The 25,459-nt window shown below is 38.3% G+C and overlaps 1 protein-coding gene across 1 annotated transcript in view; it reads left to right on the top strand.

Annotated features, from left to right (window-relative positions):
* LOC139722688 (NLR family CARD domain-containing protein 4-like) overlaps positions 1 to 25,459 on the top strand; it is a 58,198-nt gene that overhangs the window by 14,050 nt on the left and 18,689 nt on the right. The window contains exon 2 of the mRNA XM_071633981.1: positions 430 to 1,964. Within this exon, the coding sequence (XP_071490082.1) occupies positions 430 to 1,964 (1,535 nt within the window). The remainder of the gene's footprint in view (positions 1 to 429; positions 1,965 to 25,459) is intronic.

Below are 25,459 nucleotides of genomic sequence, written 5' to 3'. Positions count from 1 at the left end.
ATGCATCTCACCTGATGCATTTAGTTCATGTTATGCTTTCGGGCAAGTCGATTTGTGCTCTCTCACAAACTACGATTCGTGCTATTAAATCCGACAGTGAACACATACCACACGAAAATGAAGTTGAATGGTAAGGGATAGCACCGTTTTGAACCATGTATGACAACGTTCCGTTCATAGGTTGATTTTTAGAATATATGACAAATAAGAGTAAACTTGTGTGTGTGTGTGTGTGTGTGTGTGTGTGTGTTTGTGAGAGTGTGATGTAAGACAAGAGGACAAAATCGTAGCTTTCAGGTAATTAGTCGTGTTCTTCTTTTCATTTTCGTTGAAAAAATGGACAAGTTGGAGAAAAAAATGTCTCCACAGGAAACCCAACCTTATGTCTTAGAAAAATGGTTTAATGCTCTACTCGAGTTTCTTCCCCAGGACCTTCGCTCACAGAGGAACAGGTAGAGCAAATCAAAGAAGAGCTGAAGGAGTACTACCGTGTGTCAAGACAAAGGGTCATGGTGGATCCACTCAACGTTATGGACAGTGTAAACTTGAATGAAATCTACACCAAATTGAGTCTGATAGATGAGAGTAGAAGGTTCAAAACATCAATAGAGTACGAGGATCTTTTGGCAAGGGACGAAGTTAGACGTTTTTCAAACCGCATCCTAGTGCAAGGTGAGGGAGGTGTTGGGAAAACAACGCTTTGCTCTAAGATCGCATGGGACTGGTGCAACGGAAAAATTCTCCAGGAACTCGACATGGTGATTGTCAATCCTATTCGGGATGTCAGTCTCGGCAAAACCATCGGTGGTATTGTGAAAGAATATCTCTCTGATGCAAATGACGTGTCGGAAAACCAGATAGATGAACACATCTCGAGAAATCTAGACAAAATTCTCCTTGTGTTTGATGGATTCGACAAGTTTAGCGGGGATTTAGAGAAAAGGAGCAGCAATGAGGTCATTCGCATTATACGGTTAGAACAGTACGAGTTTTGTCAGGTGATTGTGACCACAAGACCGTGGAGAGCTAATGAATTCAAGATGGAGAAAACTCTTGCAGAAACTTACACTTTCATTCGCGTCGAAGGATTCAACCGGGATAATGTAGAAACTTACATCAGGACATTCTTTCGAATCGGAGGGAAGGACGAGCTTGCCGAAGAACTTATCAGTTTCATGGCAGAAAATGATGGCATATTTTCGAACATAACCCCATTCCCATTCTTCTGTGCCATGCTTTGCCTCATGTGGATTGACATCGGTGAAGAGAAACGAAAAGAAATACTGAATTTTGAAACCTTCTCACAGATTTTCGGAAACATTATCGCTTTCCTGAAAGAACGTTATGAATCGAAAGCAAGGGAAAGTCTTGGGGATTCGGACGCAGTTGAAAGCTTTAATGAAGCTAGTAAGGCAATTCAAGACATTGGTGAGATAGCACTTGAAGGCTTGTTGAACAGAAATCTTTCATTCCCCGAAGTTCAATTCACCAAATGCAGGAAATCCATGCTGACTTGCTGCAGAGTAGGAGTTTTGACGATAGAGAAAGATACCACCAGTAGGAAGCGTCGGCGTGATGTCAACATTCCATCTTTCGTGGAGTCAATTGTGTCGTTCACCCACACGTTGTTCCAGGAGTATACTGCGGGAGTATACATGAAAACTCTATTTGAAGAGGATCGTTCAAAGTACGACTACCTAAAAAACAAACTTCTTCGTCGAAAGGACGAGTTCCGTTACCTACTCTACTTCTCCTCATATATGAAGAAAGAACTTGGCCTTGATATCATCGCTGGCTTGGAAGAGATTGGTGACCGAGATTTCTGCATTGATATGGCATTTGAATGCCATACTGTGGAGGCCATCGAAGCAGTGGGGAGGCGATTGGGGAGATACGAAATATCAGCAGATACGTCAGAACATACACGGTTGGGGGTGTCATTCATGGTAAAGTGCAACCAAGTGGTGAGTGATACAACTTTGTTAACTATTCAAAAAGCTATGGTCATGGTTATGCAGAATAACGATTTACTTCCAAGCATATGTGACTGTGTGTATGCATTTCTCTTGTATGTTGGAATGAGTGTTCTTGTTTTTCTAAGCTTTGAGAAAATAAAAGTTGTATCGAAAGCTGACGCAGATTGGGAGACACTGATCCAAATTGAAAGCTCTTATTGAAATTGTAAATAGTATGAGAAATTGTTGTGTTATGCAGCAAAAGTGTTTTCCTCTCCTACTGAACCAGTAAGAAAGAATGGGTCGTACTTATCGCCAAGATGGAAAGAGGGGAATCTAAATCATGGTGGCACTACAGGCATAATTTCTGCGTAGATTTGTATTGCTTTCCCCGCATGCAGTAAAAATGTGCTGAGTTTTTGGTACCTTGTTGAGTAGAAGGCAGAATGACTGTCAAAATTCCTTTCGACTTCTAGAATTTTGATTTTTCAAGGAAGTTTTGATCTATTCATTCAATTTTAGATCAGCATGGTAATGCTGCATCTTTGTAAAGCACATTAAATAAGTATTCTTGTGTGCGGATTCCCAAGCAGAAAGAAATAGAACTAGACTTGGAATTTGTCAACACTGACAAATTAGGTGATCCAATCTATTCGGAAATCAATGATTTGAGTACTGATCCCAATAGGCATGACCATACTGGTTCTATTTGTGATTAGGGGACATTGGCCGAGTAATGTTTGGATTCTCATCTACAAAAAGGGAGTCAGACCAGGCAACTTTGGTACCATATTCCGTATACACTAATGAAGTTAAAGGATGAAGTATATTTGACCTTTGACCCCACTTTGCACACCAAAGATGGCATCTGAGCCAAAAGTGGTTATATTGTGAAATGATTTTTGCGACACCGTCTCATACGTGTGCAAAACATGGCAAAGATAGGCCAGGTACTCACCAAGATACGAGATGAAACATTTATGACCTTTTACCCTAATTTATCTACACGAGACAGTGTCTGATGAAGTAGTTGTTATTTTATGAAATGATGTACTTGAAATGGACTTAGCATGTGCAAAACATGGGGGTAAAAGGGCGTGTTTCATCTTGAGCTATTGCAAAGAAAGTCTCCGAAAGAAAGACACATCTCCCGAAATTGAAGCTAAGCGTCAATTTCAACCAGGTCTTTGGACGTAATCCCGACTTCCAATAATAATATGGATCACATGAACGATAGCCCAAAGTTCATCTACAACATATTAAAATCTGGGAGAAATTCACGGAAGGATAAATAAGCTAGTGCTCGATAAAGACAGTCATGTCATTTTTCATTTCCAGAAAAAAAAAATGTACTCCCATCGAGATAATACCTCATTTGCACAGCTAAAATGGCGTCCGACCAAAGCGTTGTTATTTTACAAAATGATGCATCTATCGAGGTCCATGTGTGCGCAAAATATGACGGTGGTACCATACACGAATGAGATTACAAAATGAAGTATATTTGACCTTTGATCCCACTTTACATAGCCAAGATGGCATCTGAGCAAAAAATTGTTACTTTGTCAAATGATTCTTGCAACATGTTCCTTACGTGTGCAAAATGTGGGAAAGATAGGACTTGTATTTACCAAGATGAAGGATTAAACACTTTTGACCTTTGGCAGTAATTTACCTACCCAAGATGGTGTCGGAGAAAGTAGTTGTTATTTTGTGAAATGATGTTCGTGACATGAACTAAACATGTGCAAAATATGGGGTAAATAGCCATTGTAGTTGTTGATCTATATTGCACAGAAAGTGGAAGAAGGAAAGAAAAATAAAGATAAAAATAAGTTATTGAATAGTAATTTGAAGAAGAAGCAAAAAAAAAAATCAGAAAAAGATAAAGTTAGGAAGGGAGAATAAGACTAATTAAGGAAAAAGAAGGAAAAAATTTGTTTGAAAATATATATATTGGCAGGAGTAAGCCTTGAACCGGGGACCTTAGGATTAAAAATCGAATGCGCTATGCACTGACCTATTTCATCTTTCATAGGCCCTGTGTATTAAGCAAAATGATGCTGCATCGAAGCCAAGTACCAATTTTAACCAAGTTTTTTGACGTGATGTCGACGTTGTATGAAAAAACGAAAGGCATATTACAATAGCCCAAAGTCTCAGCTACAACATATTAAGATCTGGGAGAAATTCACTGAAGGATAAGTGAGCTAGTGCTCGAAAAAGAAAGTCATGTAAATTTTCATTTCCAGAAAAAAAATGCACTCCATTAGAGATAAAACGTAAACTGATCAAATTTGACAATGTTAGTTTAAATCCATTTTTACGAGGTGATACTGTCATCCAATCAAAATTTTGTGATAACATTCATGGAAGAACATTTCATAACTTACAACATACTGAAATCTGGGGTAAAATTGGCAAAGGATAAGTGAGATATTCAAGCTCGAGTGAACTTGAAATTTGATGACGTCATTTTGAAGATTTACTTTTTTTAATGTAATTTGACATCCTTCAATCACTTTTTCAGCATCGCCGACCCATGAAATGACATGTACAACTCTTCAGCATTCAGAATATGTAAAGAAAATGGGGGGAGGGGGGGGGGGCGGTGACCGTCCATCCTGACGAGTAAAATCGGATTTGAAATTTGCGATTTTTTTTTTCTTGGGGGGGGGGGGCATAGTTGCACTGTATATCGCCATTGACCCGCGCGCGGAATTTCAACTTTGACGGGCCCGTATGACGTCATATTGAGTTGGATTGACTTGAAACTTGGTAGAATTATTTCTTGACATGTAAGACATCCAATCCATGTGAAAAAAGGGGGAATTTGTATTGCATACGAGCTGGCCGTGCGTATATGCGCGCGCGCGTACGCGTCCGTCGATTTTTGAAATGCTCTAAATGACCTGAAACGGGTGCAAAACAATTTTGAGCTCGATTGGGGCATGTTAAAATTTCAACGCGCGCGTACGCGCTCGTTTACCAGGAACGTGATCAAATTTTATGAACTATATCGATAGAACTTGACTTGAACTCTATGATATGTAAATTGCATTGAGAAATTTCATTCCATTAATGAGATTCGAATGTGAACGTGATTTCAGATAATGACGTCGTAGTGACGTCATGGTTGATTGATCACAATGATACATTAGATCTACACATTATGGTATAAGTTTGAAAGTGATAGGCGAAGGACTTTTTGAGTTAATCTCTGCACAAGATTTGAGGAAAAGGAAATAAAGAAGAAAGAATCAGTAAAGATGCAATAGGTGATCCGAGATGATACTCGGATCACCTAATAAAAGAAGGGGTGATGAACCATTGGAGCCTACACAGTGAAGTATTTTTGGGGCACATCTAAAATTATTAATTGTATCGACACATTTGGTGATTACAATGTTGGTAGTGTAGGTATTATGGTACGGGCCTATGATGTAATACCTAACAATTACTCACCGAGTGGCTAACGGGACTTGAAGCTGAAGGCACCACCAGCAGGGATGGTAGCCGACCGTATGACAGTAGGGTATGGACTGTAGAAAGCACCAGGGCACCAGTAGAGGTGAACAGTGTCCTTGAAATGGGTATTGCACTTCCCGAAATGATATTAAATAATATGGACTAACTCCGAATGCACTTTGGGTGTCCGAAGACGACAGTGTCCCATATAAATATGTACAAATGATCCAGCGACAGCGTGGAGTAGCCTCCGGGTGCCGCGGCTAGCACAAGCGAGGGTAGAGTCGATCCACCGCTGGAGCGCTGGATAGAAGAACTGCGCGGTCCCTGGTTGTGGCAGAGTCTGTACACCACGGACAGCTCGCTAGCAGGACCGAAGCAGCGATGTGATGGGACGCAGATCGCGTTGTGAAATGCAGCGATGTGACGAGGCGCCGATCGCGTTGAATGCAGCGATGTAACGATCCCCAGGTTGGAGTGTAGCCTAGCTGAAGAAAGGGCGAGCCGCGATGTGAAAAGGCAGCGAATGTCGCGAAGTGTAAAATCCGGGAAAGTGTATCCGTATCGAGTATAATCCGTATGAAATGGCAGTCCACGGCGCGAGGTATCGTCAGCGCCAGAAGACGTGGGACGTACATACGGACGTAGTATGCGGACGTGAGTGACTTCAACGATTAGAACGTGCTCTCGGGATGAAAGCTAATCGTGAAGTGAGGAAGCGTGGAAAGTGAAACAGCGTGATCGGAGAAAACGTGTCACGGACAGGAGCTTTGAGAGTGGTAATTGGCTGGTGAAAGTGTACAGCTCGCCACTAATTGGTAGGTTGTCTCCGTGACAGCAAAACAAGAGGTGTGTTTATGAAAATCCGACTACTGTTGGAATGTGAAATACGCGTACCTCGGCACGATGACAAAGGCGAAGAATGTAGTGCGCACCTGTCGTGTGCCGGCGCACAAGGAAAGTTCGCGTGGATGTTGACAGAATGCTGCTGTCAGACAGCATAATTGACGGCAGCCAGACAGTAAAAAATACAGAGATATTGGAAACCGCTACAGTAGCTATAGTGGTAGTGATGGTGTTTAGTTTAGTGAACGAATTTAAAATCGGTTGGTCTAATGTCGGTATTAGCAGCTTAACCGCAAAAGCATTACGTGGTCCCGATTGCTAGTGCTGGACTCGTTACTGAGTGTCGTCTGCAGCTTTAAATCGCCCTCCAGTATTCTTGTGGTGATTTATATGCTTTTTTTTTCTGAACACACAACGTTAACGAATGCTTTGCATGATATGGTCACAAAAGATTGACTCGATAGCCTAAAAGCTTACGTGAGGTTTGTCCTACCAAGCAACAATAAGCCTATTACCAGCCCCTGAGGATTTGTCACATTTTTTCACCTCAAGTTCGGTTTTGTTGTTAGCTTTCTCTAATGAGACGAGTTTATCCTATCAAGCATACTTCATTTTGTTCTTGATGTTTGTTGTTGTTGTTTTTTTTTTTTTTGGGGGGGGGGGGGGCTGCTCGTCAATAAACGGCGCGATTCTTCTCTGCAATGGCATGGTGTTGAGTGTCGACCTCCTATTTCAGGTGGTTAATTTCTTTCAACTTGTGGGCTATTGTGGTTTCTAGTTCCATTATTTTCGCCTCACTTCTTTCATTGCGATTGACTAGCTCTGCTGGCTCCTTTTGAACACCTCCACGTAGAGATTTTTGAATTCAATCGAGGAATTTGTCGCTTTTAGTGAAGGCGTTGAGGGCATTTTCGATGTTAGCGGCCATGTTGTTCCGTTTGCAGTATTGATAGTTTTAGAATGATGCAACCTTCTGAAAATTTGATAAATGAAGCACTCATACACACATATCTAGGTAGTAGCAAGCATTGATATTCTCACGATTGCTAATGTTGATTTATGTTTGAAAGAAGGCAGATATCATGACATTCTACGATTCACAGTTGGCTGTCATATCGATAGTTCAAAGATGACTTTTAACATAAAATCATATCGATGGATGATTGTACTCACACTCTCAAACTGATGCGCTGGCTGAGCAGGAGTCAAACGATATTTGTATTATGACGAGTTAATCATATTCCTTTCGATATCTCAGTTTTGTACCGGTCACTGTGCGTTCAATGTTTCGCCATAATAATTATACGTGGTAGAGGGTCCAAGCCGTCACGCTTGGCAATATCCCAAGTCAATTGATCCCGAAGGTGTGTATGGGACTGAGGGACTCCAATAGACAGCATTTAGTTAGCATTCGCTGGTGACGAAGACCTATTAAAATGCACTCTAGGTCATCTATAATATCGCTCATAACACCGAACGATGTTTCAATGTCAGCGCGATATTAGTCCATCGTCATATCCCAATAAAGACAGAATGAGAGTGGGATATAAGGCCGAAATCAAAGGTAGAATATTACGCCCAAATCGCGAGTGTGTGAGCTAAAACGTGCCTTCACATATAAAAGAATTATTAATGTATAGAGGATAGTATTTGTATGGTTTGAGGAAGACAACCTTTCAGTTAGATATAATCAAACTGACCACAAATAAAATAAAAAAGCAGTTTTTCATACCGTGGTACCCAATCTGGAATAGTTTGTCACGCGTTAAACAAAGTGCTCTTCTAGTTGCATTCAAAAGTGCAATAGATAAGTTGTAAACAATGGTATGATTTTTTGAGATAATCAATTCCAGTTTTATAATGTGTGTGTATTAACTCTTATGTTTCAATGGTCCCACTTTTAATGATTTCTGTTTCTTTTTTTTCATTTATAACATGTGTATATGACATATTTATGCATTTTTCCTTCTTTTCAATTTTTAAAGTAATTTTATGGTATTATTTCAGTATAACGTAGTATTTTTTTAAATACGGCATGATTTTTCAGTGTATGATAATTATGTCTGTTTATATCGCTTATGTTATGTATACTAAATATAACCGTTGTATTATGTTACTTTGATTTGATTTTACCCCTTCACGGACTCACTAAAAGACAGCCTTTGGCTGTAATGAGTAACTGTGTCGAAATAAAAATAAACTGAAACTGAATCATGTCTGTTCCCGACAGCAATCGCTATCTATAAACCGTGTTGAATATGGAAGAACTGCATCACGTGTATTGGCAGAAGGGCTGTGTTCTAGCAATGAGCTGTGCAGAGTAGAAATAGGCTACTCACAATTTCACAACGACTTCTACGCCATCCTCGCAGCAAAGGCTCCGAAATGTCAGGTAAGCTCCTATAATGATAGCTTCATGCCATCAGTGACCATCTTGTTATTACTATTTCACTCTTTATTCACTCCATACAAAACACATATTATAAGATAAATATTTCATTTAAAAAAAACCTGAGATACACTCACACCCAAAACAAATAATGTTATGATGTACACGTTAAACCGTCAGAATAATATTTCAAGAGGCGTTGAAAAACCAGACATTGTAAAAATGCCACTGAAAAATAGACAATGTCATATACAGTAACAGATGCAATCTGAAGTTGTTGAACAACCACAACAAAATTTTATTTCATTAACTATTTCTATTGATAGCCGATTGTCCTATTTTTGCCCCCCCCCCCCAAAAAAAAAAAAACAAACAAACAAAAAAAAAACGAAAAAACGAAAAAAAGGCAACAAACAAAAACAGAAAACACAATCATGCCCAATCTTCATTTTGATATAGTCTGAAACATTTGCTGAGATGATGTCATTAATTGGTGTTAGTACGTGTTTGTCATGGAGTGGACGGGATGAAAGATAACACTCTTTTGTCAGTATTTATAACTGATACTTGCAAATACTAAGGAAACAAAATAAAAAGGACCAGTTGTTAGGAATGAATGAAATGATGACAAACAGTCATTATGATTATTAGAAAGCAGTTCTTCGACGATAAGCTTGATGATCCTGGATATGGTTCGATTTATCAAGAAAAGGATGAGGTTTCCCTTATGCTCCTGTCTTATTTCAATCAAGTGCCAGCATTGCAAGAGGCTGGACACGGACGTAGGGCAAGTTGTGCCAATATAGATCAGCACAAGAGATTCGACTTCGAAGGCATAATTACCATTAAGTGTTTTGAAACCCCCAGGTCTCTCTCATCTAAATCATAATGATAATGAAAACACCACAATCGATAAGACCATGATCATACGCAGTATGGTACAAACACCTTTATTTGTAATATTAAATCTATTATACATTTAATGATATATGTATAGCACGATTTGTGATTGGTGGAATTATGAACAATTGACATTTACAGATTTCCTCAAGTCCAGCAAGTCCAGCATTATGCCATTGCCGTGCATTTAATTCAATGGACATTGAGAAAAATGTAAGACTCTCCAACCTTCAAGGTGCGAAGTTTTGTCAAATTGGCGGCTCCTTTTTAGATAAAACCTTGCACCTCAAGAAAGACTGCGGAGCTGCACCTTTTCTTGAGGTTGCAATCGTGTACCTTATGGTATAATGCTTTACCTATGGTGCATGTTTGTAGCCTACTCTAGCGGCTCAACTTTGTACCATGTGACATGGTTCAATCAAGCCACTTCCATGTACACCTTTTAACCTTTCACGGCCGAAACTGATGTGAGTCTCTTGGCTCAACAGGTTCAGTTTACACTGTTGTTTTATCTTACAAGCGAGGAAAAAAAAATCCGTAATTTGCAACTTGTGAATCACGAAATTGTAGACGTGCATAATTTGTATGTGTGATAAAACAGGTAATAAAAAAGTTCACTCAACTGTAGTCTGACATGGGAAGTTGTTGATGTGTAGGAACAACACAAATTTACCCCAAAAACTTTTCTTATAACATAAATTGAGCACTTCTTTACCAAGCATTTAAAACAAAGACGAGTATGTCATCTACAACTAAATCATACGCTGCATTGAAAAGCTGATTATTCTATATGTACTTGCGTTTTAATCGAGGCAAAACTGAAGATATATATTACCACATATAAACTTCAATGTACAAACATAACGAAGGGAACATAATTGACACCAAAATTCTTCATCATCAGTAAAAACTACAAGTAGCTTGTAAGGAGGCATACTCTCAATGATGATTACTACTTTGATAAGTGACGACTCTCTTTATCATGTTGAATGACAACCAGTTATGTCATCGCTAGATTTTTTTTTTCAAATTTCTTGAACGGAACCTATATTTATAAAACATAGTGTGAATTTCTTTTTTATGCCGAAGGCATAATGTTTTCGGGTAGGCCGTCCTACCGTTCGTCCGTGATTAATAAATAACGTTATTTGTGGACAGCGTAACTATAAAAAAATGAGGTATCCTAATGAAACTTGGCATGTATATTGTAACGAAAGTATAGTAATCATGAAACAATAGTTATGGGTTAAATAATTAAAATAGATAGGTTGAATGTTGAAGATTCGGTTACGCAAACAAGTTTGACCTGTAAATGTATTATAAAGTGTGTTACCGTTATACATTTCTTTTTGTTGTAATAAAATTCATTGGCTGGCGATCATCCTGAGTTTGCTCAAGCCATTTTGTTGTCGCTATTACTTGTACAGTAATCTAACATTAAGTAGTGTTCAGCAACATTTACTTATGTTTATATAGAATATTTGATGTACAGTTAATATCTATTCGTAACCACACTCATAGACACACAATTAACCTGCAACCAATATAGGAAGTAGAAAGTAAATAATTTTGAGTAAAGGAATGTGTAATAACGCCGGTAGATGGTAAAAGTGATATTAAGTGTGACATCATCTCTTACATCGGTGAATGAAAGTTGAGCAGCAAAATTTCTGACATCGACATCGATAGGAACCATATATTGGAATTAGCAAGGGAAAGAACATGAATCGGGTCATTGAAAAATTTATAAGTGAATTGTTCATGATGGGATCTGCCTGGTTACAGGAAATTGCAACGCAATTTCAGAAATAGTCCCCGTTTATATTCATGCTCTCTCCTCTCCAAAGTAATTCAGGTATACAGCAATTGATTTTACACTTTTCATTTAGCTTAACAATTTCTAATCCTCCGATTTTAGTCGGAGTCTTGCCCTTGAGGGTGATAAGTTTCTCTACGCTGTAAAAGAGAATAATAACTACAGTACTGCATCTACCTGTTTACCATGTTGGCTATGATACAACCTTTTTAGGGAAATAAGCTTCCATTTTCCCCTTTCAGAACAGGATACTTTCCATAAAGATTGACCACGACATGTTTTCACAGCCAGAAGTGTCGGCAGCAAACTTGGCTAAATTTCTGTGCCTGCCTCTTCTCACACGTGCCGATATCATATTATGGAAGAATATACCTAGAACATAAGAATTAAGATTTTAATGACACACAATGTCGAAAAAACCCCAACAAAACCAAACAATAATTTAATTTTTTTGTGTGTGTGTGTTTGTTTGTGTGTGTGTGTGTCCTATATACTTGAAAAAGTTAGGAAATAGCCCAGGTCAAGTCTTATTATTGGCAATGCAAGGCACTTTAATATAGACTTGTATCGTAAGCAACACTGCAAAATCAATGATCTAGCTTTGATATAATGAAGCGGAAGGTACAGAGGTGTACATTCTACATCACTTTGCGCAACAATGCAGCGACTCTTTTTGCCGTTCGGATGTTCTGAGTACACTGCGCACATCCTGCTTATATTGAGAATGCCAACCAGGAATCACGCTAAATCACAATCTTTTGTCGGCTCCGGGCTTTTTGAACAATGTTTCACATATTCGTCCTTAATTATGGTTAAAAGAAATCTTAGAAAAAATATCTTATTTCTTGATCACCCTTTCATGTCGATTTCAAAAGCAGTTTACCAACCCTTGAATTATCATTTTGGTATATTTTTTTTTTCACCGGCGGAGGGGGGGGGGGGGGGGGGGGGGGGGCACGTGCTCCCCCGTGTGCCCCCCCCCCCCCCCCCCCGTAGTTGCGCCACTGGATAAAATATTAGGAAAATCGTCAATCTCAAAAGTGTATAAAGTCTATCGAAATGGATCCAGTAGCGGAGCTTTAGCATGTTCATTGCAATCCAATGATTTGGTGCATATAGTTCTGGCGGTATTTGGACAATTTTCCATAAACACAGTTCTAGATTTGTCCTCATCTTGGGAATTGCTTGTAGGCAGGGCACCACACTAACTTTTATTTTTGGTGATCCGAAAGTAAAATCTGGTGGCCCGAAAAAATCAAGAAAAAACATAAGAAAAACTAAATCGGTCCTACTAAACATAGAAAATTAAATATTAAGTATTACTGAAGAGATACAGTTACCCATGTCTAAAATAAATGAATAGAAAATTCAATTATCTTACCGTTATTCTGATGAGTTCTAAGATTTAGCAAATAGGCTTATAGATTATTATAAAACTTGATGCTTATTTAGGTGGTCAAAACGTGCGTTTGAAATGAGAAAGTGGGAGCATTTGCAGACATTTTGTAAACATCCGACATTTTGTTTGAGCATTGTAAAGAGCCGAAAGTTACCGTTATTCATTCTGATTGTAAAAGCAATTATCCAACATTTACTAGTATTTTAACACCTTACGGAGCCGAATGTTATCGTTAATAATTTTCAAATGTAAAAGCAAACAACCGACATTCATTTTAGCATCTTACGGAGCTGAATGTTATCCATATTCATTCCCGAACGTGAAAGCAATCATCCGCTATTTTACCATCTAACTGAGCCGATTGATACCGTTAATCATTTCCAAATGTAAAAGCAACAATCCGGTACTAGCATTTATTTTAGCATCGTACGGAGCAGAATGTTATCGTTATTCATTTCCAAATTTAAAAGCAAACATCCGACATTCATTTTATTATCGTACCAAGCCGAATGTTACTCCTGTCCCTTTCCAAAAGTGAGATGAATCATCTGACAATTATTTTAGCATCGTACGGAGCCGAATGTGACTGTTTTTTTTTTTCATTTTTGAACGTCAAAGCAGACATCAGACATTTACTTTACCATCAAACGCCGCTGAATGTTACTGTTCTTCATTTCGAACTGAATTAGCAAATATCTGACATTTATTTTAGCATCATATGGAGCAGAATGTTACTGCTATTCAATTCCAAACGTAAAAGTAATCATCTGGATTTTATTTTGGCATCTTCCGGAGCCGAATGTTATTGCTATTTACTTTCGACAGTAAAAGCAAACATCTGGAGTTGCATATTATTGATATTCATTTCCGAACGTCAAAGGGATCATTCGACATTTACTTTAGCATCTTCCGGATCTGAATGTTATTGCTTTTGATTTGATTTGATTTGAATTTATTTTCCGTTAAAAAGTCACATTACATATAATCATTGCATAAGCAAAATAATACATAAAATGAACGGAAGGATAGCCCTACTCAGCTATGTTTGTCATAACACAGCTGTTTTCCAGAGGGGTCCTAGAAATAACAATGTTGTGATACACAAATGATAAAGACATGAATTACTAGTACATAATAATGAAGAAAATCGATAAGTCTTAAATCAAACCAAAAATTAAGATTAAGATAAGAACAAAATGGAAACATACCTCTGACACCTACCAGTTGAATCAAATAAATTGCAACGCCAATTATCCCATCATTATGACTCACTCCTCCCCGCCCCCCGCCCAAAATATCCATGATACCTTTATATATATATATATATATATATATATATATATATATATAAATCCATTAAAGCCATTTTAGAATATATTGATCAATTTCCTTAAGAAACAAATTATATGAAGTTAAAAATTTAACGTCAGGTGGTAAATCATTAAAATAAGAAGCTCTACGATATGAAAACATTCTTTTACGATAATCAGTGTGAGGCTTTGGTAAGGAGAGATTTCCATAGGAGCGTAAATTGTATGGATGTGAAACAAATTGAAATAAATTTTGCATATATGGTGCACTGAGATCATTTAAACTTTTATACACCAAAGATATAATATGTTTAATACGGCGAGATTTTAGGGATTCCAATTCAAAATCTGATGTAATTCATGATTGGATATATGTTTATACGGACTTATTCCAAGTATTATTCTACCAGCCCTGTTTTGTAATTTCTGCAGTCGATCGGTATATTTCAGGTGGGAGGAATCATACACTATATCTGCGTAATCAAACAAAGGAAGAATTATTGTGCGGTAAATCAATTTCAAATTACATTCATTAATATAAACTCGAAGACGACCTAAAAAATTAACCAATCTACCGATTTTTTTACAAAGATATTCAATATGATCATTCCATTTTAATTCTTGGTCTATTATCACCCCTAAGTATTTCACGGCTTCTTTGCATTGAATATGTTTTCCACTAATATAAACATTTAAATCTTTGCGTTTTGTCAACATTGAACGGGTACCAATCAATATACTCTCCGTTTTATCGACATTCAAGCTAAGTTTGTTCAAACACATCCAATCATGTATGCGTTCCAAGTCTGCGTTTAGAAAATAATCTATACAATTAACATCTTTGTGAGAGTAATACAAAATGGTATCGTCTGCATAAAGTTGTAGGTCTCAGTATTGAACCTGCTGAACTATATCGTCTATAAAAAGAGTGAACAGCAGTGGTCCAAGGATTGAACCTTGAGGTACGCCGTTATTGACATCAACAAACTCAGACATTTCAGAACAAAAATAAGTACATATTTGACGATTGGTCAAATAACTTTCAGACCAGGCAAAACTATTTCCTTGCGCACCAGCATCCATAAGTTTCTTTAATAGAATACTGATGTCAACCGTATCAAATGCTTTTTTCATATCAATAAGAACTTCTCCTGTGTATTGACCATTGTCAGACGCGTTTAACCAATCGTCGGAAACACGTGCAAGAGCTGTCACAGTTGAGTGCTTTTGCCTGAACCCCGACTGTTTCTCCGAAAGTATTTTACTAGATTTTAAAATCTCTGAGAATTGCTTGCCTACAATCTTCTCGAGGATTTTTGAGACAGAAGATAAGATTGCAATTGGACGATAATTACAAGGTAATGTTTTATCACCTGATTTATGCAAAGGAATAATTTTTGCCTGTTTCCAGCGTAATGGAAAATCGCCTTCTGACAGTGACTTATTGAAAAGGTAAGTAAGACAAGGGACGATGACAGGAGCAGACATTTTTAACAAGTGCATAGAAATTCCATCTACACCAACAGACTCCTTGTTTTCCATGCTTCTGATAAGATCACTAACTTCATCTTCAGAAACAGTTTGAAAAGAGAACTTGGGAGAAGTTTGCACGGAAGAGTTAGAGGAGTCAACGTGATACGAGGCATGAGACGGAGGGGAAACAGATGGAATATTCGATGCTAGTTCTGACCCAATATTTCCAAAATATTGGTTAAAAACATTGGCTTCTGATCTGTCACTATTAGATTTATCATGTTGAGAACTGTTTGGGGAACGATGTGGGAGAACAGATTTTAACACATTCCACATTTCACCAGATGTCTTTGCGGAAGCTAATTTATCTGAAAAATAAGATCGTTTACATCTCCGTATTTTAAGTGTAACATGATTTCGTAATTTCCTATATTTATTCCAAAGTTCCTCATGTTTTCTTTTCAGCTCGATTTTCGTGGACTCCTCTTGCGTCTTTGACAATTCAATCTTTACTTTATGTGCTTTATTTTTCTATTTGTCCCGATCTTTGATTAATTCAAGATCTCTGGAGACATCCAAGGACAGAATCTGTTCTTTACACGTTTGTGCCGAATAGGCATGTGATTGTTTATAACTTCCATTAATAATTCTTCCCATTCTTTAAGGGCTTCCTCCATGTTGTCTTTATCGTACACATTATGCCATGGTTGCGATCGTAATTGATCAAGAAATGTATTTTAATCAAAATTTTTCATTTTTCTGTAAGATACTATCTCAGGGCTTTATTACAGACATTATAATTCCAAATCAAATAACAGATTTGAGAGTGATCACTTATCCCTGAATGTATAACACCATGGGACTTGACCATATCACGAGAGTTTGTCATCATATGATCGATTAAACTAACTGAAACATCGGAACATCTTGTATGCTCTCTTGTATTAATCTGAGTTAAAGAATAAATAATGTTTATTTGATTAAGATGCTTAGTTTCATTGCTTATTGGATCTTTCATAATATCGCAATTGACATCACCCATAACGATAACATTTCGGCCAAAAGAGTCAATAAATGAAATCAATTCTTCATAATAATCAAATACACAAATTGGGCTGTTAGGCGGTCGATACCATGTCACAAAAATGAACGCTCTTGAATGATCAGGAGTAATATATAAAAGGAATAGCTTGTAAATGTTCTAAGCTGCTGTGTTTCAATACATGAAAGTGTAAGTTATTACGTATATATACAAGAACACCTCCCCCGTGTCTATTTCTATCCTTTCGAACCATGCGGTAACCGTCTATTTGAATCTCATGATCCAATACTGTATCATCTAACCAGGTTTCATTTAATGATAATATATCAATGCCATTTTGAATTAACAACAAGTGAATTTCAGAGAGATTTCTAGTCAAACTGCGTACATTCAGATGTAAAATCCGAAGTCCTTTCTGTGATAATTCTTTAAACTTCAAACTATCATTTTGACATTTAACAGAACGCGGTTTATTAATAAAAATCACTATTATTGGGAGGCAATTCATCTTGATCTACATAATTTGGTAAATAATGTAACATACATTTAGAGCATTCCCAATTTAAAAATTCATGACATGGATTATCATACTCACTTTCAGAGATCCCAACACACTTGATATGAACCCAATTGTGACACTTAACACATTGTATTCCTTTGTGATTATTTCTTACTGGCTTTGAACAACTAACACATGGATAACCCTTTACCATTGAAATATTAAAAATGAATATGATATGTTGATGAAATCAAATGTCCAGTGCTATTTACTTTCGAACGTAAAAGCAAACATCCGACATTTATTTTATCATCGTACGGAGTTGAATATTATTATCATTCATTTCCGAACCCCAAAGGAAACATTCCACATTTATTTCAGCATCTTCCGGAGCCGAATGTTATCCTTATTCATTTCCGAACGCAAAATCAAATATCTAACATTAATTTTAGCACCGTACGGAGCTGAATCTTACCGTTATTCATTTCCAAAAGTATAAGCAAACATCCGACATTTATTCTAGTATCATTCGGAGTCGAATATTACCGTTATTTATTTCCAAAATTAAAAGCAAACATCTGACATTTATTTTAGCATCTTACGGAGCCGATTGTTACCATTGTTCATTTCCAAAAGTAAAGGCTAACATCCGACTTTTTTTGGTGGCCCGATCGGGCCACCAAAATCTTCATTTCTGAAACGGAAATTTTGGTGGCCCGACGTGCGTTTTTGGTGGCACCGGGCCACCTGGCCACCGTTAGTGTCGAGCCCTGTTGTAGGACAAATGATTTGTCTGCCCCAACAATACCGTAGGGGCTGGGCAAATGCCCCTTGGCTCCCCCCCCCCCCCCCCCCGATAGATTTCATCCCTGGGCATGCCGATATATGTATCCTTACTGAGTCATCAGAGTCATCATTGTTTCAGGAATGATTCAGGAAATGGAGGGGGTTCAATTATGGCGATATAGATTTTGTTATTGTTTGTTTGTTTGTTTGTTTGTTTGCAGATGGTCCCGAGTTGCTCACGTCATAGCATGTTTACATGTAGGCCTACACTATACATGTATAACGTTGTCAACGTCTGGCCACCTGACCACCGTTAGTGTCGAGCCCTGTTGTAGGACAAATGATTTGTCTGCCCCAACAATACTGTAGGTGCTGGGCAAAAATGTCCCTTTGCCCCCCGAGATAGATTCAACGCCCCTGATTATCCCTGGGTATGCCCATATATGTATCAGAACCATCATGGTTTCAGGAACGATTCAGGAAATGGAGGGGAGTTCATAATTATGGCGGTATAATTTTTTTATTGTTTGTTTGTTTTCGTACACGATTTGCAGATGGTCCCAAGTTACTCGCGTCATAGCATGTTTACATGTCCGCGACGCTACGAAAACTTGAATAAATCTCTACTGAGGACTTCAATTTTAATCAAACTTGGAGGGAAGAGTGGTTATTCAAAGGCACACATTAAATCAAACATGAAGGTCATATCAAGGTCAAATGTCACAGACACGGGTCAATGAATTTCAGGGCCGAATGTTAAGTTTTTACGGCGCACTTCGATTATGGCTCATAACTTTTGATGTATATGTCTGTTTGAATCAAAACTTTGATGGTAGATGCCTCTTTTGGAGTTGAAGGTCAACACATTTTCAAAGGTAATAGACAGGGGTAAACGAACTTTTAGGGACCAATGTTATGTTTATACGGCGCGTTTTGATTATGATTCAAAACTTTAGATCCTGTGTCTGTTTGTGACCAAACTTGGCTGGTAAATTTTCCTTAGGAAGTTGAAGGGCACCCCAAGGGAAAAGGCCATAGGCAGGGTCAATGAATTTATGAAATTTAGAAAAACTTGCACTTCCCGATATCATATAGAAGGCTATACCTAGAACATAAGAATTAAAATATTCATTACAAACAATGTAAAAAAAAAAAAACCAATCCTTCCAGACTTATGTGCCAATATATTTATTAAGGAAGAATTAAATCCCTTCTTGGATATAAACTGTGTAAGCTCTTTGGTAGAGGTATACATCAACTAATGAAGCTCATGTTTGTCTGTAGTAGACTGTTTTCTATGCTCCTGTGATCACACATCATTAGAAAAACAAACAAACAAACAAACAAACTAATAAAACCGCGACATAAATAGTCAATGACATCGACATCAATCGACACATAATTGATGGTTTGAGGAATCATTATGAGGCTTACGTATCACACGTCCGTAATTGAATATACTGTCAAGGAAATTGAACCCTGATTTGTTAGGACTGCCACATACATTTATGGAATCCCATGATTCAGCAAGGCAACGACGTCTTTTGATATACAAAACAACCCTAAACGTAGGGGAATAATACAAATACACACACACACAAACACACACACACAAACGAACAAATGAACAAATGCAAGTAAGAAGCACTGTATACATGAAAGTAAAAAGATAATCGCAGCAGGACAGTAAATGTAACTAATACGTTTTGTTTCAATGCATAGTGGCAATAAATGTAAGTATATGATTCAGTACATGATACATGACATTCTATTCCTCCATGGCGTTTTCATGGTTTGTTTGTGTTACTTCCACAGATTCAAGATCTGAAATTGGAAATTGACTACGACTACTCGTTCTATCATTCGGAAAAACTACAGTCCTCAATGGGAAGAGACTTGGCCCAATGGGTGTGTACTATGCCACGTCTTTCGAGCTTCAGTCTGGTGTTTCCCAACTTGCCAGATGATTTCTACTCTACAGCAATTAAATTAGCACCATCCTGTCAGGTATGTAAGCTTTTACTTGCTGTCAGTTCCCGCAGGGAGGATATTGGACGTGTTTTTTTTTTCTTTAGAAAATTAAAAACACAAAAATAAACAGCTACATGACACGTAGGATTTCCTTCTGTGAAATAATTATTTTGCGTATATTGATCTGAGTCTAGTGAGTTCCATTAGCATGGTTTACTGGTTACTCTGGTCCTTCCAACATTAAACAACTCAATCTATGGATTACAAAATCTGCAACTTTGTGGAATGAGAAATGCTAAAGATTATGAATAATAAGGCGATACGCTTCCGCGGTTTGTTTGTTTGTTTGTTTTTTTTTTGTCTTTTCATTCTGATGGACTTGACTCATTCCTTGAACGTTCCTCATCTTATAGAGTTTCATTCCACAATATCTGATCTCTTTTGATATGGAACAGATGATACACAAAGCTCCAATATTTTTGCCTCTTTTCATTCGAGTACTCAAAACTATTAAAGGATTCAAAAATTCACAAATATAATAGACACGAAATGAGACTATGGTTACGAATTAAAATAGTATTGCGCCTATCCTGACCAAATGATTTATTTATCATTACTTTAGTTCCAACTCCACAAATTCATTCTGCGGATCTGTAGTATTTGTGCTCTATGAAGTTTTTGTGTCAAAAAAAAATGAAGTTATGGCCATCCTGTCATTTTTTTTTCTTTTTACCGCCTCTGCCGGACTCGTCTGTCCATCCTTAATCAGTTTTGTGGACAAAATAACTAAATCGTTTGACGTATCCTGATAAAACTTGACAAACATATCCAAGAGTGGATGGAGTTGCGCCTATCAATTTTGGGGTGCACAAGTTCAAGGTCAAAGGTCAACGTGAAATGCTTAGATTTTAATATTTGCCTCATATCTAAGGAATATCGGAAGGTATTTTCATGGTATTTAGCATATACATGATTTACCCAATAACGAATCTGTAGAGAAAGTGTTCGGCAATGAGGCAAAGCTCAATTTAAGATCAAAGGTTAATTTAGATGCAAAATTCTCATTTCTTTTCTCTCCATATCTCGGAAATGATTCAAGTTGTCAGTGGGATCATTGTAAAATTTATGAGTGAAATGTTCATGATGGGATCTACCTGGTTATAGGGAATTGCAACATAACATCATAAATAACCCCCGCATACATTCATGGGCGCTCCTCTGCAAAGAAATTCAGGTATACAACAATTGAAAACGAGATTCATTGGCGGATTTACACATCATGATTTGACTCAATTCATCTTGCTTAACAGTTTTCAATTTCTCCGTTTTTGTCGAGCCCACCGCAGGTAAGGGGAGACTTAGGGATCACCTACGTCCAACAGCGTAAATCCGTACTGAGTAATGGGGGGAGGGGAGGTGATCGGATAGTCACCATCACCACGATTACAAGCCCACAAGCGGACCGGCACATCAGCCTTGGGGGGGGGGGGGGGTGGGGGGGGGGGGGGGCTCGCTTGGTGAAGCTTGGTGCCCCCCCCCCCCCCCACACACACACACACATACCTTTTTTTTTGTTTGTCAGCCGACTTTCGACGGAAAATCAGACCGTAAAGTATGAAGACTTGTCTGTTTTTTGAAATACCTGTGCGAGGGAGCGGTGCATGTTTTTGCCCGTTGAAATTTGTAACATTTTACAGTCCAAAAACTGTCGTTTTTAGCTACTACCTTTTTCGCTTTGGAAATAAAGGGGGGGGGGGCGCCGGGCGCAACTGCTGGCAATTACTGGCAGCAACATCAGGAGAATGGTATAGCGATTAAATGCGAGCGAGCGGAGAGAGCGAGCTTGAAATTTTTGACATTTTACAGTGCAAAAACTGCTGTTTGTAGCTATATCTTTTCGCTTTGGCATTTAAAGGGGGATAATAGGCGCACCGGGCGCAACTCCTGACAATTACTGACAGCAACATCAGAAAAATGGCATAACGATTAAAGTCAAATGCGAGCGAGCGGAGCGAGAGAGCTTGAAAATGTTCACATTTTACAGTGCAAAAACTGTTGTTTGTAGCTATACTTTTCCCTCTGGAAATTAAGGAGGGGGGGGGGGCGGACCGGGCGCAGCTGCTGGCAATTACTGGCAGCAACATCAGTAGAATGGCATAGCGACTAAAAGCGAGTGAGCGGAGCGAGCGAGCTTGAAATTTGTAACATTTTACAGTCACAAAACTGCCGTTTGTAGCTACTACCTTTTTCGCTTTGGAAATAAAGGGGGGGGGGGGGAGCGCACCGGGCGCAACACTGCTGACAATTACTGGCAGCAACATCAGGAGAATGGTATAGCGATTAAATGCGAGCGAGCGGAGAGAGCGAGCTTGAAAATTTTGACATTTTACAGTGCAAAAACTGCTGTTTGTAGCTATACTTTTTCGCTTTGGAAATTAAGGGGGCGCACCGGGCTCAACTGCTGGCAATTACTGGCTGCAACATCAGCAGAATCGCAGAGCGAATAAATGCGAGCCAGCGAAGCGAGCGAGCTTGAAATTTGTAACATTTTACAGTCCAAAAACTGCCGTTTGTAACTATATTTTTTTGCTTTGGAAATTAAAAGGGGGGGGGGAGGGCGCCCGGTGAGACCCCCTGGATCTGCCACTGGTAGTCAAGGATGTCGGTTTATGTTCATGATTGGGGGAGGTCGAAGCGATCAAGTTGTTATCATGAAACTTAAATCCATGTATTGCCTAATAGTGATTCTCTTGGGAATTTGGAGATCATAGGGGTCAAACGTTAAGGACAACTCCTGAAAATTTCACTTTGTTCCTCATTTCGTTGCAATGCATATAGGTAGTTTTTGAATCTACGTGTATACACGCAGTCCATAATAGAGATTTCCTTAGCCAATATCAAAGTTAAAATGTCAGGAGAAAATGCTAAATAATAATTCATCTAACTTTTTTTCACTGTTCTTGAGGGGTATTTATTTTAAGATGTATATCTCGGCATAGTGAAAGCTAATATTATTTACAGGCAGGTCGACAGTCTACCTAGACACTAAGCTATTCAGTGTATGAAATGAAAAATTGGCACCAACGACCTTTCTGCAATGCAGAATGTCCTAAAATATTAATATATTTAGAGAAAAGCACAAACTCTTTTTTCGAGATGGACTTTACTCATTCTTTGGACTTGTATGGCAGTATATTGTTTCACTGTAATAAGTCTGATGCATTGCTTTTATGAAACAAATTACGCTCAAACCTGAACGAAATTCGGTTGCCATTCCTTCGAATACTCGTAAGAGAATTCGAATATTCACAAATGTATAAGGGAAAGAAACTGTCATTATTATTCTTTGTACAAGCGACTGGATATCTTATTACGCCTATATACCCTTACCCGAGTCATTATTGTAAACTTATTTGATCTAGTTCAACAAATTTGACTTGTGATCACATTATAAAGTGTGTTACCTAAATAAATCTGTTGTAATAAAAGTCATTGGCTGGTGATCATCCTGACTGTACTGAAGTCATTCTGATGTCACTAATTTTTGTAGAGTAACATAACATTCATGTCTATATTTCAGTGGTTAACATTTACTTATTTTTATGTAGAATATTTGTAGTACACTTTATATCTATTCGTAACAACACTCGTAGACACATTTGTTAACTTGCAACCATTATAGACAGGAATCTGCAAAGAATATTTGCTTTGAAGGAAGCAAAGATGGTCAAAACGATGACAGTGACTACAATATGATTATGAGTTCAATCTTCCTAACACTCATTGAAGAAATGACTCCAGGCATTTCACATTTACACTAAATAATGAATTCAATTCAATTCAATTCAATTCGTTTATTCATCTCAATCATCATGAAACAAATACATTGTGAGATCAACATAGCAAAAAAAAAAAGAGTATTGATGAGGAGAACGGGGACTACAAAAAGCGATTGCCTGAAAAAGCGTAAAGCCCCCAGATTACAATGGTAAATAGAATGCATGTACATGTACATGACGAAGTGAACAGAATTTTTAAATGAAGTAAAATAATAAACTGCTTGAAATTGTACATAAAACACATAAAAATACTATACATTGAGATGGAAAAAATAAATAAGGCGGTCTTAGCCCAGTGAAGTTCGACGCCCCCTCCATAGATACAGTCACATACATGATGCATATATATTCCTCTTGGTAATGAAATTCATGAGTAATATTTTAACTATTGTAAGTTCTTTTGGAATTCAAATCAAATGAAATGATTGAACTTGGTTATTTTCTTTATATGTATGAATCAAAAGATTCTTCAATTTAAGTTTGAAAGAAGTTATGGTTGGAATAGAGGAATATGTAATAACGCCGTTGTATTTCACCGTGTGGTAGATGGTAAAAGTGATAGTAAAGTGTGACATCATCTTTGACATCGGTGAATGAAAGTTGAGCAGCAAAATTTCTGACATCAACATCGATATAATGAACCATATATAGGAATAAGTAAGGGAAAGAAAATGAATCGGGTCATTGTAAAATTTATGAGTGACATGTTCATGATGGGATCTGCCTGGTTATAGGGAATTGCAACATAACATCATAAATAACCCCCGCATACATTCATGGGCGCTCCTCTGCAAAGAAATTCAGGTATACAACAGTTGTGCCGGTTTCTTTTTTTTTCTTTGGGGGGTTGAAAACGAGATTCATTGGCGGATTTACACATCATGATTTGACTCAATTCATCTTGCTTAACAGTTTCCAATTTCTCCGTTTTTGTCGAGCCCACCGCAGGTAAGGGGAGACTTAGGGATCACCTACGTCCAACAGCGTAAATCCGTACTGAGTAATGGGGGGAGGGGAGGTGATCGGATAGTCACCATCACCACGATTACAAGCCCATAAGCGGACCGGCACAGCCTTGGGGGGGGGGGGGGGGGGGGCTTGCTTGGTGAAGCTTGGTGCCCCCCCCCCCCCAAACACACACACACATACTTTTTTTTTTTTGCTTGTCCGCCGACTTTCGACGGAAAATCAGACCTTAAGGTACGAAGACTTGTCTGTTTTTTGAAATACCTGTGCGAGGGAGCGGTGCATGTTTTTGCCCGTTGAAATTTGTAACATTTTACAGTCCAAAAACTGTCGTTTTTAGCTACTAACTTTTTCGCTTTGGAAATAAAGGGGGGGGGGCGCCGGGCGCAACTGCTGGCAATTACTGGCAGCAACATCAGGAGAATGGTATAGCGATTAAATGCGAGCGAGCGGAGAGAGCGAGCTTGAAAATTTTGACATTTTACAGTGCAAAAACTGCTGTTTGTAGCTATACTTTTTCGCTTTGGAAATTAAGGGGGCGCACCGGGCTCAACTGCTGGCAATTACTGGCAGTAACATCAGTAGAATCGCAGAGCGAATAAATGCGAGCCAGCGAAGCGAGCGAGCGAGCTTGAAATTTGTAACATTTTACAGTCCAAAAACTGCCGTTTGTAATTATATTTTTTCGATTTGGAAATTAAAAAGGGGAGGGCGCCCGGTGAGACCCCCTGGATCCACCACTGGTAGTCAAGGATGTCGGTTTATGTTCATGATTGGGGGAGGTGTGACCAGCGAGGGTG

Source organism: Diadema antillarum, unplaced genomic scaffold (genome assembly GCF_040938485.1).
Source record: "Diadema antillarum isolate AM-2024a unplaced genomic scaffold, OU_Dant_1.0 scf00000170, whole genome shotgun sequence".
NCBI classification, from domain to species: domain Eukaryota; kingdom Metazoa; phylum Echinodermata; class Echinoidea; order Diadematoida; family Diadematidae; genus Diadema; species Diadema antillarum.
The sequence above is the reverse complement of the archived record's forward strand: the minus strand, read 5'-3'. Positions and strand labels throughout refer to the sequence as shown.